At 53.9% G+C, this 16,678-nt stretch overlaps 2 protein-coding genes across 3 annotated transcripts in view; both read left to right on the forward strand.

Moving 5' to 3' along the window:
- Window positions 1–5,795, forward strand: part of LIG1 (DNA ligase 1) — a 37,028-nt gene extending 31,233 nt beyond the window's left edge. For both annotated transcript variants that reach the window (XM_004767454.3, XM_013064042.2), the window contains exons 24-28: window positions 827–979; window positions 3,165–3,218; window positions 3,767–3,910; window positions 5,263–5,355; window positions 5,480–5,795. In XM_004767454.3, the coding sequence (XP_004767511.1) occupies window positions 827–979; window positions 3,165–3,218; window positions 3,767–3,910; window positions 5,263–5,355; window positions 5,480–5,563 (528 nt within the window). In that variant the 3' untranslated portion in view covers window positions 5,564–5,795. The remainder of the gene's footprint in view (window positions 1–826; window positions 980–3,164; window positions 3,219–3,766; window positions 3,911–5,262; window positions 5,356–5,479) is intronic.
- Window positions 5,796–8,466: 2,671 nt separating this feature from the next.
- CABP5 (calcium binding protein 5) lies at window positions 8,467–14,741 on the forward strand. The gene is made up of 6 exons (XM_004767456.1): window positions 8,467–8,529; window positions 9,870–9,900; window positions 10,778–10,921; window positions 11,803–11,912; window positions 13,504–13,651; window positions 14,716–14,741. The coding sequence occupies exons 1-6, from the start codon at window positions 8,467–8,469 to the stop codon at window positions 14,739–14,741; spliced, it is 522 nt and encodes a 173-aa protein (XP_004767513.1).
- Window positions 14,742–16,678: the final 1,937 nt, after the last annotated feature.

Below are 16,678 nucleotides of genomic sequence, written 5' to 3' on the forward strand. Positions count from 1 at the left end.
TCACCCCATGGGTCTCGGTCCTGCCTGGCTCTCAGTCCAGCCAGCCTGAGGCCGCCCCTCTAAGCACTGCCCCCACCTGAGCTCCATGGAGCTACATGACGTTTCTGTTCTCTGCGTGGGCCGTCTGGGTTGAGTGGGGACAGCAAGAAGGGAGTCAGCCAGGCCGTAGACGAGATGACATCGGGGTCGATGAGCATCGTGAAGAAAGCAAGTCGAGGTCAGGGGCCAGTGAGGATCTTGCAGTGCTCTGGTCATGGGGTCTGGTCTGATCCTCTCCCGAGCTGATGCTTGGGTCAGGACACGGATGACAGGAAAGGGTCAGCTGCCTGGAAATCTGGGACAGAGTATCTAGGAGAAGGGTGGAGGGAACAAGTGCAAAGGCCCTGAGGTCGAAACAAGCAGGGAACGAGGCCTTTGAGGCGTGAGGTGAGTTCGGGATGGAGAGCAGCTCAGATCAGACAGCACTTTGGGGTTGTTATAAAATACTCTGGGTTTCCCTTTAATGGTTTTGAGAAACCAGTGAGGTTTTAAGCAGGAAGTCCCATGGTCTGATTATCATTTTGCACAAGATATCTGGCTGGCCGTGAATGGCAGATGGTGGGGGGTGGTGCTGGGCAGAGCAGGTGCCTGTGGGCAGGCACTTTCGCATCCGCTCTGGAAATCCAGAAGCTCCTCCCGCGGCCAGTTTCAGCCCGGCGGCCGTCCTCGGCCTCTGCGGGAGCTCTCCCTAGACTCACGCCAGCCCCGGCTCCACCAACCGCGGAGCCTCCAGCAGCGAGGTCCGCCCCTTGGCAGCGTCCCCTCACCTCCTGCCTTACCTTCCCAGCTGAAGAAGGACTACCTCGATGGTGTGGGCGACACCCTGGACCTCGTGGTGATCGGCGCCTACCTGGGCCGTGGCAAGCGGGCCGGCCGCTATGGGGGCTTCCTGCTGGCTGCCTACGACGAGGAGAGTGAGGAGCTCCAGGCCATATGCAAGGTGCGGGGAGGCAGGAGGGAAGTAGGGTCCACTCCGCCTGGGGAGTGACGGGGGGGGGGGCGGGGAACAAAGAGGCTCTCATGCCGTGTGTAGGATTATTTTTTTTCTAGGTTTTGTGTGCTTTTTCTGATCCTGTAAGTAACACTTGCTTCACGTAGAGAAATGCACTGTCATAGAGAAAGTTTTAAGGAAGCTACGTCAAGAATCGAGTTCAGCTGCGGGTGAGGATAGCTGACGAGGGTCTTACATTTCTCTCACGTAAGGAGAAGTCTGAAGGGGGGGGGGCAGGTGGCTCTCCGATGTCACTGGGGACCCAGGCTTCTCCCCCATGCACAGGGGTTTGATCATGGGCTTCCAACCTCATCTTCATAATGTGGCTGCAGGAGCTCCAGCCTTCATGGCCGTGCACGCTCTAGGCAGCAGGAAGGAGGAAGGCCTTGAGCAGAGGGATATGTCCCCTGTATCAGCCTCAGCCAGTGAGCAGCTTTTGTGGCTTGGGCCAGAATTCTGCTCCTTGGCCCTCCCCCATGCACAGGGCAGCTTGGAAAATGCGGTGGTCTGGGTTTTTGTTTAAAGCTACGCACATTGTTAACCCAACAAACGTGAGGCTTTTGCCACGGAAACAGCATAAACTGTTACCCACAACTCCAATGCTTAGAAATAACCACTAGTAAGAAAAAATGTTTTTAAAGATTTTATTTATTTGACAGAGAGAGAGAACCCAAGCACAGGGAGTGAGAGAGGGAGAAGCAGGCTTCCCACAGAGCAGAGAGCCCAATGTGGGGCTCGATCCCAGGACCCTGGAATCATGACCTGAGCCAAAGACTGATGCTTAACCAACTGAGCCACCCAGGCACCCCAACCACTAATAAAATTTGAGGGACTGTCTTATTAACACCTTTACAAAGCTGTGATCTTTGTATAACAGTAATTTTTTCCCCTGCTTTTTGTCCTAGAAATACCGTGTTTTAAATGTCATCAGATACATTTAAGTAACATAGTGATAAAAGATGTTAGACCGTTTGCCCTTGTCTTTAGGACTTCTAGAAGCACAACTCGAATGTGTTAAACTTAAAAATAAAACGGTCCTTTATTTTACCAGCAAAAATGGGTTTATTCAGAAATAACAGAGAATTGCAGTTGGGGACGTGCAAGCTGTGGTGAAACCATGGGCTCATCCCATGAAGGAGAGGAATGTTATTTTATGGAACAGAAAGAGGCAGGGGAAGGGGTTGTTTTGAACAAAAGTTCACTGGAGAGGAAAAAGAATAAAGGACCAACCTGGGGTGGGGTGGGGACTACTTCTCTGAGGGCTAAGTGGCTGGGGTGGTTGCTTTCTCCTCAGAGAGCAAAATCTGTCTTTCCCTGCGGGGGCCTCTACCCTGGGAGCCCATCATGGAGGCTTGGGCTGGCCTCTGTCATGGCCAGTCCTTCCTGTAACTCATGATCAGGGGCCTCCCTCAACCAGCCCCTGACCCTGCATTAGTGAGGTGACCTGGGATTTTTCACAAACACTTGTGGAAGAGTGTTCCAAGAGATGGGTGCGCTCCGCGCAGCTGGCCGGGTCCCTCGTGGCCAGCGTGGCTCTCACGAGTGACTCCGCACCGCACAAGGTGCTTAGCCCCAGGGAGCCATGGCAGAGGTGGCCTTACCCGTTCGGATGTATCGCGGGGCACAAGCCCGGCTCTGGCTCACACTCTCGACCCACGACAGTGTTCTGGAAGAGCTCTGTGCCAGAGAAACCACCGAAGGCTCTCGACACACAGAGGGCTTTCCGGTTGGCATTTCCTATCTGTGGTTTGGAGACGTGCATCTTGCCATGTCTGCCGGCAGCCGAGTTTTTGTTAGGTTGGACAACGTGGGTAGGTGAGGGAAAATCTTCGGCAGTGTGGAGATCGGAGAAGACAGCCTGCTCCGGGGCCAGTGGGCTATGGGCGAGCCTGGGGACCGGATGGAAGGAGCCAGGGCTTCTCCAGCAAGTGCCAAGTGATGGGTTGCGGGTGGGCAGGGGACCGCCGCTGGGAGAGGGGATCCCCATCCAGGCACCCCCACCCCCGGCACTTCCTCTGTGGTTTCCGTGGGTTCTGGCTTGGCCGGGGTAGGGTGGGGGCCTCCCCTGTGCAGAGCTGGGTCCTTGGCGGCAGGAGCCCCGGGCTGCACGGCTGAGCCACTGTCCTCCCCGCAGCTCGGAACCGGCTTCAGTGACGAGGAGCTGGAGGAGCACCACCACAGGCTCCAGGTGAGGGGCACAGCCTCGCCCCCTGTCGCCTTGTGTGTGTGCAAGGCTCTGGCCCTTCACCCTCATAGGGGCTGCAGGTGCTGGAACAGGCTCAGGAGACCCACATGTCCAGGTTCAAGTCCCAGCTCTGCCAACTGCTAGCCCAGGGTGTGGGTGAGGGAACCTTTGCTGCCCTGAGGGGAGGGGATAAGTCATGGGGAGCACTCTCGCGGGGGTCCCTGAGTCTGCCCTGAGTGAACCCCAACAGGACTGGGGAAGCCCCTAGTAATTGGGACTGTTGGTGGCACGGTCACAGGTATTTTGCGGGTACAACTCCCTTTCCTGTGCTCTCTCTGCTTCTGTGACAGTCTTCAGTTTTCTCTCTGTCTCTCTGGCTCTTTTGTTCATTACCCCCATCCCCGCCCAGGCTTTTCCCTTAAGACATGCCTGTGTCACCGTCTGTACTCGTGCCCCATTTTGTCCCCTTACCCGTCTCCCCGATCCCCAACCCCCAGCCTTGACTTGGAGACCCGAGACCCTGTCCTCACACCCACTGCCGTTGCCCGCAGGCCCTGGTGCTGCCCAGCCCGCGCCCCTATGTCCGGGTGGACGGCGCCGTGGCCCCTGACCACTGGCTGGACCCCAGCGCCGTATGGGAGGTGAAATGCGCTGACCTGTCCCTGTCCCCCATCTACCCCGCTGCCCGGGGCCTGGTAAGTAGCCGGGGCCCTGCGGGCCGAAGGCAGCAGGAGGGACCTGGGGTCAAGCTTCTGGATGGGAGATGGAGAGCAAGACGGGAGATGGAGCCCACGCCTGTGCCCGGGTTGTAGTAACTAGGAGAGCTTGAGCTCACATTTTTTGGGGCACCCAACAACGGGCTCCACGTCTCAATGTTAAAAAAAAGAGAGAGAGAAAGAAAGAAATTCCACAGGTGCAGAAAGTAGACACTGAAGTTATTTTCTTTAATACCAATAAGCTCACATTCGGCTCCTCAGCGTTTTTGAAAACACAGTTCTTCTGAATGTAAAGCTTGGGACACTTCCTGCTGGGCAGTGACGTTGGCTGGGGCCCATCTTTCCCGACCGTAATTCGTTTCCACACTGCCAGGTTTTTAAATCCCCAGGCTGATCTCCCTGACCAGTGGCTCCGCCCCCCAGGCCAGCTCCACGGCGGGCCCGGCGCTCGGGGAGGCTTGAGTTCAAAATGTGTTTCCTTTTCAGTCCCCTCAGACTTCAGGCTCTAGCTAGCGTGTACCTCTCTGATTGGGAGTGGACTTAAAATTTAAAGGCAGAACTCGGGTTTGTTTTTTCACCCAAGATCTAGTTATTTTAGAGAGAGAGTGCAGGGGTTGGGGGTGCAGAGGGCGAGAATCCCAAGCAGACTCAGCCGAGCGCAGAGCTGGCTCAGGGCTCGACCTCACAACCCTGAGGTCGTGACCTGAGCCCTAAACCAAGCACTGGACGCTCAGCCGACTGAGCCCCCCAGGGCGCCCCAGAACTCGCCTTTTTACATCAAATTTCTGTCTTAACATTTCTCGCTCAGGCTCCCTGTTAGGCAGTCAGGGTCCCTCGGTGACAAGTAGCAGGAGCGGCGTAGACGGAGCTTCCGAGCGAAGCGGGCGCCCTGCTCGCAGGCCGGGCCCTGCCCCACACCCTCCCATGCTCACGAAGCACTGAGCGAGCCCGGCCTGCAGCTGGGTGGGGGTGGGTAGAGCCCCGGATCCGAGGGCGCTGGGCCGGGGTCACACAGCCCCTGAGCTGGGAGCTGGGATTCGAACTGTGCTGTCCGGTTCTCAAACCTACCCCGGGTCTCTGCTGCCCTGCCCCCGGGTGACAATAGGACGGCAGCCGAGGTCCCAGCTGCTGGCTCTTAAGCTGTCATTGTGCTCCAAGTGCTTTATTTCCTTATTCGGTCTTGACAACCCGTTGCTTGGCCCCGTTGTATGGATCAGGAAACCGAGGCCAGAGGGCAGGCACGGGGAGGAGACCCGGGCTGGGGACCTGCTGCCGGGAGCGGCCTGTGGCCTGGACCCCAGGAGCATCTCCACCCTCGCCCCCTCCCCCAGGTGGATGGTGAGAAGGGGATCTCCCTTCGCTTCCCTCGGTTTATCCGCGTCCGTGAAGACAAGAAGCCAGAGGAGGCCACCACCAGCGCCCAGGTGAGGCCTCAGCCGGGGTGGGCTTGCCTGGCCACACCAGCTGCTCGGTGGAGGGTTCTGGAACTGAGGGTGGGGGGCAGCCCTGGGGCTTCTGAGCCCCTCCGCCACTGCCCGCTCTCTGCAGGTGGCCTCGCTGTACAGGAAGCAGAGTCAGATTCAGAATCAGCAGGGCGCGGATCTGGACTCCGACCCGGAAGATTTCTACTAGGCTCCTGCCCGCCCAGGGGCTGGGGGCCGAGGGTGCAGAGGGGCAGACACGCAGATGTCCTCTTGCTCGGCAGACCTGCTGTTGCGGTCGGGGGGGTCTGGAGTGTCACAGGTGTGCATGCGTGTGTGCGTCTATGTGTGTGTGTGTGTGTGTGTGTGTGAGGGGGATGGGTTAAGCGGGGTCTGGGATTTATTCGATCATTTTCTTCAATAAATAATTATTGAACACCCGGCGCTGTGTCAGGATGTGTGCTGGGCTCTGGGGTGCAGCCCCAAGGAGCTCCCACATGGGTGGCATGTGACAGGCCCCATGCCAGCACCTTTCCATGCATTTCCATGGTGCTGGAAACATCTCATGTCCACACAGCCAAGCAGGACGGCCACTGGCCGTGCCCGACCACTGAGCCATGGTGTGTTTTATTTCATTTTCATGAATTTTCCTTTAAGCAGCCACATGCTATTAGGAGACAGCAGAGACATGCTACATGCTCTTAGGAGACAGTAGGAGACAGCGGTGGCCTTGACCATAAATGTTAACTCCAGTAACCCGCAGCGGTCCTGCCAGGCAGGCAGTGGGGGGTGGAGGGCACAGAGCAGGGATTGGGCATCCAGGCCCGCACCGGGGTTCTAACCCAGCAGTCCGGCTCCAGACCCCATCCTCGTGGGAGACAGTCAGTGCAGTGACTGTGAGACCCCCTCCCCAGCTCTACGGCCCACCGACTGGGGACTGCTGATTCTGGGGTCTGAGCCGTGAGGTTTGGTCACCCATAGATCCCCAGCCCCGTGGTTCCCAGACAGAACCCAGTCTTCCTGAGGAAAGCAGGGCAGGGGGCATGCTCTTTCTCCCCCAACGCCTCTGCAGACACCCGAGAACACACGCACCCGAGCAGCTGTGGCCGCCTGGCCCTCTGCCAGGGCTGGGCGGGGACGTCCTCATTCACCAAAGACCCGTGCAACAATTTTTATACCCCCATTTGACAGGTGGGGACACTGAGGCAAAGGGATGGAAGTTAGTTTCCCTACATCCTCTATCTAGGAGACAGAGGGCCAGGATTCGGTCCGGGTGGTCTGCAGGAGGCCCTGTGCCCAGAGTGCCTCTCAGGGGGAGCCTCATGTGGCCCCTCGAGGGTGTGGAACCTAATCCCCCAAGCAGTGAAGGTCTGGAAGTGACAAGATCCTGCCGATGGCTGGAGATGCAGATGGTGAAGGGATGACCCTGGGGTGAGAGGTCCAGGGGCTGGGGGCAGCAGCTAAAACATCTTTCCTTGGTGCAATGCTTCTAGAACTTGTCGAGACCCATCAAGGGCAGAAGGTGCTCGGAACGGAGTCCTGGGAAGTGTGTGCAGAGCAGGGGAGGGGACAGGAGCGCTCATTCATTATTGCGCATGAATCGAATATATAATTTCGAATTGTCACATTACTGATGATGTTCATTTGAATCATTTGATGAAGATACGGTCTGCTCGGTGTCCCCCCTATAAAGCGATCCTCCTTTGCAATTAGCATATTGTAAGGGGTACCTTGTGCGATGTAAATAAATACTACCACACCTGGCACTCTTACTGCTGACCGTCTGGATTCCTGGTTTCCTGTGTTACCCTGTATGCCCTGTTGTTGTTTATTTGGATTTTCAAATTGCCCCTTATATGGCCGGGGAGCTTCTTCCGGCTGACCTCTGTCCCTTTGCCGGGACCCCACAACTCTGTCCTTGCTTTACTGCCCAAGAGGTTTTAGGGTCATCTTAGACTTGCTCTTCCTGCTCCAGACGTGGGAGCAGCCTAGTCTCCCAGGACTCAGGCCCTTTTCGTGGGGAATGGTATTTAGAAGTCAAGCCCCGGATGCTGGAGGTGTCCTCTTAGCTCGATGACATCCCCGTGCACCCATGACGTCTGTGTTTACTATTATGTCCCTCTCTCTGTACCGAAACCCACCAGTACAAACCCGTGCCTCTGATTCTCATCCCGATACTGCAGACTCCTCCTTTCCCCCCCTTTCTGTACCCGTGAGGAACCTGATTTCCCTTTCTCTGTCGTAGAATCCTGCGTGCCACCCCTCTCCCTTCCATGCCCCTACCCTGTGCAGCAGGACTGCCCTTCTGGCCCTGACCCCGCATCCAGGCCCTACACCATGCTGCCCCCGTGAGTGGACATCCTAGGGACCTGCCTTCAACATCTTCTCACTCAGCTGCTGCTGCTCCCACAGGGCCCGCCAGGCTCCTCTCCCCATGCCCCAACACTCTGTGCCCCGCTGTCCCTAGAACTCCTCACTGTGTGGGCACCCCCTCACTCCCACACCCGATCTGAACTCTGGCTCCCTGTCCTGATTCCCTCCCAACCCCACCGGTAGAGACCCTCAGCGCCTCCTTGGGCTTTCTTTCCCCAACCCCCTCGCTCGCTCGCCCTTAATTGCTGTGGGTGGCCACTTCCTGAAGTCGGACTGTCACTGGGCTCAGTGATTGCTGCTCCCTGAGGCCTTGGGCCATGTCCGCTACATCTTCACAGGCCTGGAGGCCGGTGGAGACCCGGCTTGGAGCAAGCACCCTGCAGGCCCGCTGGAAAGCGAATCAATAGGTGCCCTCCGCTCTAATCCCCGGTTTCGAGACCATCCAGTTCTATTCTGGGGATAAAAGGTCAGAGGCTGAGACTGGCGCCCCCTCCACGTCACTCAAGCCAGATGGGGAGGCAGGAACAGCTCTGATCCCTCCCCATCCTCGGGAGAGATTTCTGCTCCAGCTGTCACAACTCTCGGACACTGGGACCCGGACTGAGGGAGAGGCCCAGAGAGGCAGGAAGACTTGGCGAAGGAGTGCCAGGGAAGATAAGGAAGCCCAACCCGCCAAGGGGGACGGGAAGGAGGGGGAGCTGCCTTGAGCCTGGTGCCCGGTGCCCCGTGCCCTGCCCCTCCATGCAGTTTCCCATGGGCCCCGCCTGCATCTTCTTGAGGAAAGGCATCGCCGAGAAACAGCGGGTGAGATGGCGGGCAAGGCAAAGGGAGTCCAGGGTGCGGGGTAAGAAGGGGCGTGACAGGTGCAGGGGCCGGGGGCCAGATGGGGGGCCCAGGCAGGGGGTGCATGCCTGAGAAGGTAGAATTTGGGGAGCTCGGAGGGCCAGTGAGGTGGGTGAGGGTGAAATCAGAAGTCAGCAGCAAAAGGGGGAGAGGGAGACCCACAAATAAAAGGGGAACTGGGGTGTCCCTGTTTGTCACCACCCATTCCCTTGGACACCCAGAGCAAGGACGATGATGACACCAGTGGCCACTTCACCACGGCGCTGCTGCGTGCCCAGCCCTGCGCAAAGGGCTTTGCTTTCCCGCTGTTATTTCATCCTGTTAAGCCCACGAGGCCATCCTTGCGTTCCCATTTCACAGATGCAGATGCTAAGGCTGAGTCACAAAGCCCCTGCCTTACGCAGTTACTGAGTGGCAGGGTCCATTCAGATCTATTTGATTCCAGGGGGCTTACCTTTCCTTGTTAGGCTTTCAGATGATGGGTGGGGGGAGGAAGGAGATGAGGGGAGAGACAATAAGAGAAGTTGGGGGGGGCCTAGAATAAAGGGAGAAGCCTGAGACTAGTGGGGCTCCCCAGGTGGCATGCCACATACCCAGGGACGTGGCGCTCAGATGGGAATGCTGGTCCCATGCAACTGAATGCTGGTCCCATGCAAACGGCTTCTAACCCTTGGGAGAAAGAATGGGGCCCATAGGGAAAGAATCAAGGGGGTATAGTGGAAAGAATTTTGGCTCAGATTTCAAGTCTCAGCCCTCACTGCACCTGACCTTGAGAAAGTGATTCAGTGTCTCCCTGCCCCTGGAAGGGCTCTGCCACTTAGGAGCCGTGTGACCTCTGGCCATTTCCTTAACCTCTCTGTTCCTCAGCTTCCTCTCAAGGAAGATGGGAATGCTGTTTGGTCCTACCTCCCCGGGTGGTTCTGAGATTTAAATGACATTGGCGCTCAGAGCACGTTAGCTGTGATTCCAAGCCTCGTTTTCTTGTCCCAGAGAAAGGAGGGGATTGGATGCCGTGGCATCGAAAGCCTCTTGCAGCACAATGGGAGGGATGTCTGTTCAGGAAAGACAGAGGGAGAGAGTTCAAGATTCCGGGATAGGAGAGAGGAAATGGGAAGTGATGAGAAAGAGGGTGAGAAACCATCAGGGTGGGAGTCAGGATGTGGGAGAAGGAAGAGGAGGGCGGGGTGGGGAGAGACAGGAAAGGGAAGGGGCTGCTCGGAGGAGGGAGGGGACGCGTTTAGAGAAGTGGATATTGGCTCCCTGACCCTCTCCAAATTCCCTCTCCCTGCATTCCTTTCCAGGAAAGACCCCTGGGACAAGATGAGATCGAAGGTAACCTCTGTCCCCGAATGCCACCTCATTGTCATCCACCCCTAGGCTTCTCCCTGTGCATCTCAGGGTAGACCCTTCCCACGCAAGCTTCATCCCCCTCTCTCTTCCCATTCAGCCGTGATGTTGTGCAACTCCTCATGCTCACTTAGGAGCCTCCCAAAGTGTTTAGAAGACATACCCATCCCTAAGTATCTCAGAGACCCAGGAGAGACACATGTATGAGTTTTTGGGTTTTTTTGTTTATTAATTTTTTAATAAAAATATAATGTATTTTTGTCCCCAGGGGTACAGGTCTGTGAATCGCCAGGTTTACACATTTCACAGCACTCACCATAGCACATATCCTCCCCAATGTCCATAACCCCACCACCCTCTCCCGATTCCCCTCCCCCCAGCAACCCTCAGCCTGTTTTGTGAGATTGAGTCTTTTATGGTTTGTCTCCCTCCCGATCCCATCTTCTTTCATTTTTTCTTTTCCTACCCCCCAAACCCACTTCCTCATATCAGGGAGATCATATGATAGTTGTTTTTCTCCGGTTGACTTATTTCACATGCATGAGTTTTAAGTTGAATCAAAAACTTGACTTTTCTTTTGGTGGTTTGAAAGCTTCGCATAATTTCAGCCCAGAATTTGGAGGACCGCCATGCCGTCGCTTTGCAGTGTCACGGATCATTTCTCTTGTACATTTTGGTCTTGCATGTTACAATCTCCAGCCACATTTCATACATCACTCCTGTTTGAAACTTTTGTTTTCAAATATGCCTTCTCCTTTGCAAAGTCTTTAGTTGGTGACTCCCTGACGGTTTCAAGGGATGCCAGTTCCTCCCCATGGACTGTTTCAGGTTCCCCCAAAGTTCTTCTCTCTTAACTTTTCAGAGCTTCGGGAAGCATTTCTTGAGTTCGACAAGGACAGAGATGGGTTCATCTCCTGGAAAGATTTGGGGAATCTCATGAGGACGATGGGTTATATGCCCACAGAGATGGAGCTCATTGAACTGGGCCAACAAATCCGCATGAACTGTGAGGCCAGGGCGGGAAGAACTGCTGGGAGTGGGGGAGGGCTGTGGTCGAAGGGGGAGGGATGTGAGGCTAAGCCAGAGAGAAGGAAAAGGGTAGGGGTCCCTAGGAGTCTGGAAGTAAGGACTCCAGGATAGACTCAGGGAGGCAGTGTTGGAAGTGGATAAAAGGGTGACTCTTCAAGGCAGATTTCGGTTCAAGACCCACTTCTATCATTTACTGATGGTGGTACTTTTGAAATGTGGAGTCAGCTCCCATGCTTGAGTCCGTTGCCCCACCTGTCAGGAAGAGATGATGTCACTCCTTGTGGGATTGCGATAAAGGAGCTGATGCAGGTCAGGCTTAGCCTCCAGTAAGGGGTGATTTATGGAGGTCACAACCACAAACACCGAGATGCATTGGTAGAGGGCAAGATTGGAACCCAGTTTATCACCGGAATCAAACTTGGGATGGATTTCAAAGCTCATTTTGAGAAGGAAGCTTGGACAAAATTGCTCTGGGCTTTGCTTCCAGGCGTACCACAGAGTAAATGAGGCTAGGCATGGATGGGATCGTGTTCCTATCCGGAAGGGATTTGGCTCCCACTGAATTCACTCTCCCCCTTCTACAGACCAACAGATGAGCGAACGTAGATCTGAACCAATTAAGAGATTTGCCCAAGGTCACAGGGACAGCTAGTGACTTCCATCCCACACACCCAATCCATCCTGGTTGGGATTAGAGGGACTCTGTGCCCAGGTTGGCTGAGAGGGAAAGTTCTCAGAAGGCAGGGAGATCAGAACAGTTCTCCCTGTTGAACAGACCTCCAGACCTCAAAGGGTCCAGTGGGGTCATGGGGGGTTGATTCCTTGGCATCTCACTAGACCTGCCTCTTCTGTCCTCAGTGGGTGGCCGTGTCGACTTTGATGATTTTGTGGAGCTGATGACGCCCAAACTGCTGGCTGAAACAGCAGGGATGATCGGTGTCCAGGAGATGAGAGATGCCTTCAAGGAAGTGAGTTAAGGGTTTCATGGTGTCAGTGCTTGAAGGAAACCTCAGGGTTCTATGACTGGTCTTCAAGTGTAGACGGAACCCACCCAAACCAAGTTTTTTGGGAACTATAATGGATGTATAGGGAAGAAAAATGACATCTTCCAAACACTTGCAAAGCACAAGGCCCTCTACACATACTCTCTAGTTTATACATCATATGGAACAGTAGGGGTAAGTGACTCCTTACCCCAGTTATGCATATGTGAACAATGAGGCTTATGGAATTTACAAATCTTACCCAAGTCCTGCAATCCCCAGAACACACATTAGGACCTCTAATTTCCGTGCCCATAATGGAAAGAAGGAATCCAATAATTTGAGATCCCACAGGGGAATGCAAAGAGATAATCTGGTTTAACCCACTTGTAGAGATGCTTTAAAAATGAGATCCAGGGGGGCGCCTGAGTGGCTCAGTGGGTTAAGGCCTCTGCTTTCGGCTCGGCTCGGGTCGTGATCCCGGGGTCTTGGGATCGAGCCCCGCGTCGGGCTCTCTGCTCGGCAGGGAGCCTGCTTCCTCCTCTCTCTCTCTGCCTGCCTCTCTGCCTACTTGTGATCTCTGTCTGTCAAATAAATAAATCTTTAGAAAAAAAAAAAATGAGATCCAGGGAGGTGAGGGGCTTGCTGAAATTCGCTTTCATCCCCTAATAAAATGCGTTTCTCAGGAGCGCCTGGGTGACTCAGTAGGTTAAGCATCTGCATTTGATATATAGCAGTGTGATTGAGGAACTCATTTTTTTTTCATTTTATCTAATTTTGATTACTTTCAATTCGATTATTTTTTCAATTTTCACTTACATTCAACAGAATATAAATTCAATTTGTGTGAATTTAAAAACAAATACACAGTTCAGTTACTGGGAAACATTCCTTTCAGAAAAACTTGGGTGTGTGGTCTACCTTTTCTTTTATTAAAAAAGATTTTATTTGTTTATTTGAGGGGGGGGTGAGCAGGGGCAGAGGGACAGGAAGAAGCAGTCTCCTTGCTGAGCAAAGAGCCCAACATGAGACTTGATCCCAGGACCCCGAGATCATGGACTGAACTGAAAGCAGATACTTAACTGACTGAGCACCCCAGGCGCCCCTGATTTGTTTTAAACAAACATGAACACAAGGCTCTGATGTATAGACCATGTGGGGATCCAGAGGACCAATGGGGGGGGCTGTCATGATGGTCCAGGCAAGAGATGATTGTGGCCTTGGCCACATTAGCATCAGCTGACTAAGGAAGGATAGTTAGCTGCCCCACCTGCTTGGGATGTAGAACATATGAAACATTCCGGTAGATCGGTAAAGTGTTTGCAGCATGGAGTTTTGAAAAGAGTTCATTGATTCAGCATACCAGGTGGCAGGCACTGTATGGGGCTGGGCACAGGGCAGCGAATCGGGCAGTGAACAAGGCTGTGCTGATGACCACCTTCGGGGACCTGACCCGCCTGTACACCATGTGCAAAAGCACTTATCTTAATTCCTGACCCACAGTTAACTGGTCAGTAAACACTGCTCTTGGGATTGTCGTACTTGTGGCTGACATCACCCCCCCTGCTTCCGTCAGTTTGACGCCAATGGAGATGGAGAGATCACCCTCGGGGAGCTGCAGCAGGCCATGCAGAGGCTCCTGGGAGAGAAGCTCACACCCCGTGAGATCTCGGAGGTTGTGCAGGAGGCCGATGTGAACGGAGATGGTACCGTCGACTTTGAAGGTGACGTTACATGGGGATAGCCACTGGTAGACGCTTAACCCTCTGAGCTATCCAGGCACTCTGACAAAAGCTAAATTCTTAACCCAATATTCAAGTGCATCCACAGTCTGCCCCCACCCACTCCACACTTCAGCAAACTCTCTCTGAGCTGCTGTGCTCTGGGGCACACTTGTCCCCTGCTCTGTGTCCCTCAAATCCTATTCCTTTTTCCCTGGTGTTCCTTCCACTTCCTGCACCTTCCCCATCAGTGCATTCTTAGGTCTCATCTCTCCCTTGGGAATCGGCACAGCAATGCCTCTGCCAAGAAGCTTCCCTTCACCCTTAGCTGGGTGTATTAAACCCCACTCTGTGGTCCTACAGACGTTTTCCTGTTCCTCTCCCTTCAAAGGGAGTAATCTCTGAAGACTTTGATGCTCTGAGTTGTGTTCGCCTTCCGGGCCGTCAGATTCCTGTCAGTCCCCAGAGGGAAGTTTGGTAGATATTCATTGCATGACCACAACTTAGTAAACGTTTGCTGGATGCCTGCTGGATCTCGCCAGGGTCAGGTGTGCAGGGGACACCACTGGAAATCTGGACAAGGTTGGAGACAGATCCCCAGGCAGGGGAGGGACAGACTGACCTCAGGACCTGGGTGGGGCCCTGGAGCTCATCTGGCATGGAGTCACAGAGCAGTCAGGGTCACCCTGCCTTCATTCCAGGCTTTGCCACTCACCGTCCTCGTGACCTCAGGCTCACTGGTCAGCCTCACTGACCTCTGTTTGCCTATCTGTAAAAATGGTATTTTCTCCTCCAGGATTAGTTGAAAGTATGAGATCAGATAATCACAGTTATTATTGAACACTTCGTGTGTCTTATAAGCATGATCTTGTTTAACCATCTGAAAGACTATAGAAGGCATATGGCCGTCCTGTGACTCCCAGGTTGGAGATGAAGAAACCGAGGTACACCGGGGACTTGCCCGCAGATCCCCCATGGTTCCTGACACACACACATACAGTAAGGGCTCAAAAGTAAAGCTGGCCGCCCTTACAAATATGTGTCTCACCAGGGACTTTTCTTTGCAGAGTTTGTGAAGATGATGTCTCGCTGAGAAGGTTCCAGAAGCCCCATACCCCCCTCCCTGGCCAACATGGATCAAACATTTGCTGAGGACTGAATCCCCCTGGGCCCTTCCAGGAGAGAGGGTGGGAGGGTGTATGGTGATGGGCCCTGCAGAGAGAGCATGAGCTGAGGTTAGCCTGGAGCGGTCACTTTGTCCAGATAGCACTATGGGGTGAGGGGTACCTCTCTAGAGTGAGATTAAGAAGGAAGAGTCTACATATGGAAATGAGATTGGGACTAGGGTTAGTGTCACTCCCCCAAGACACCTTTGACTTTTCATAATCCCCAATGCCTATGTCTCTTCCCCAGCATCCTCTTGGGTCCAACTCCTGAAAAAGTTCAGCCCGTAGTCCACACTTCCCCCTTCTTGCTTCCAATCTCCTCAGTTTCTTTCTGCCAGTAAGAGGGGGCATGCTGATCTTGGGGCTACAAATGGAATTCCTGATAAGACTGGGCTTAGAAATGGTTCATTAAAGAGGCTTTCAAAAGTGAGCTTAGCCCGTTTTGTTCATTTCTTAGAAGCTCAGTCTGCTTTTTCCCCTCTAGCCTCCTACTTCCTTTTCCTTGTGTAAGATACTCAGGCCACTGAATTAAATCATAAATCTGGATTATCAAGGTTTAGGGCAAGCTGATCCCCAGGGGAGTTAATCCCCTGCAAAATGTCATCAAGCAAAGGTGGGGGGGGTGGGGGGGACGGGGAGTTCTCAAATTCCAGCTCAGCCAGGTGGTGTGGAAACCATTCCTGAGAACCCCAGCCCCCCTGCATTGGGCCACACAGGGAACTCCGGGATATGGCCTCTGTTAGGAGGGGCGTCATGCCAGTCCCCACACCCTGACACTGACCTGCGCCCTGTCACCGGAGGGTCTGTTCCTCCTCACCTTTACCTGAGAGCAGGATGCTCCAGGAACGCCAGGTCCCCAAAGTACAAGATTTGTGTCCCACCTTCCAGAAAGTTTTCCTCACATCTGAAACCCACTAAGTAGATGTATATAATAGGTCATCCAGTTCAACAGCCTTGTTTCGTAAAATTAAAATTTCGTTTTTGCCCTTCCTTCCTCCCTGTCTCCTTCTCTTCCCTCCGTGCCTTCCTCCCCTTCTGCGCTGCATTTATTCAACAGTGATATATGAAGTTGTTGCTGTAGGTGCTCTTCCAAGCATGGGGCTCCCATGATGAATGAAATACACCAATCCCCGCCCTCCTCCCAGAGAACTTACATTATAAAGGGAGGAGACAGACACAGAACAAAATACATGATTAAATATAATCCTAGTTAGTATGGTCGAAGTTGGTAAGAGATATGGAGAAAAACGGAGCAAGAAGGTGGTTTAAGGGGTCTGAGAACGAGCAGGAGTCCCCATTCCATGCAGGGACATCAGAGAGTCTACGGAGCACCAGGGGCATATCCAAAGGAAGAGCACTTCCAACACAGTGTAGAGCAAATGCAAAGGCCCTGAGGCAGGAAGGTAGTTGGCTGTGTTGGAGGAATGGTGGGAAGCCATGGTGGTCGGACAGAGGTAAGGGGATGGATCAGGGTTAAACCATGATGATGCAATGTTCTAGATCTGCACTGTTATGGTAGTCACTCACCACATGTGGCTACTGAGTTTTAAACCTGGTGAATGAGGCTGAGAAACTGAATTTTATTTTTATTCTGCTAAATCAACATTTTACAACACTGATTTTATGAATGATGTCAGGAGGGCAAGGGGAAGGGGATTCCGCGTAAGCAAGGCACAGAGGCTGGAGTCGGGAATAGGGCAGGGGCTGGAGTGTACTGAATGAGGGGGCAGAGGCAGGAAGTGTGTGAGGGAAGGCTGGAGACAAGGACGAGGCACATGTAGGATCTGGGGGGCAGGAAGGCCAGGTTTCCTGTGGCATGTTTGTATGTGACTGGCGTGTGATGGTTCTTGAGCCATCGTGGAAT

Source organism: Mustela putorius, unplaced genomic scaffold (genome assembly GCF_011764305.1).
Source record: "Mustela putorius furo isolate JIRA1106 unplaced genomic scaffold, ASM1176430v1.1 tig00000196_pilon_pilon_pilon, whole genome shotgun sequence".
Classification (NCBI taxonomy): Eukaryota; Metazoa; Chordata; class Mammalia; order Carnivora; family Mustelidae; genus Mustela; species Mustela putorius.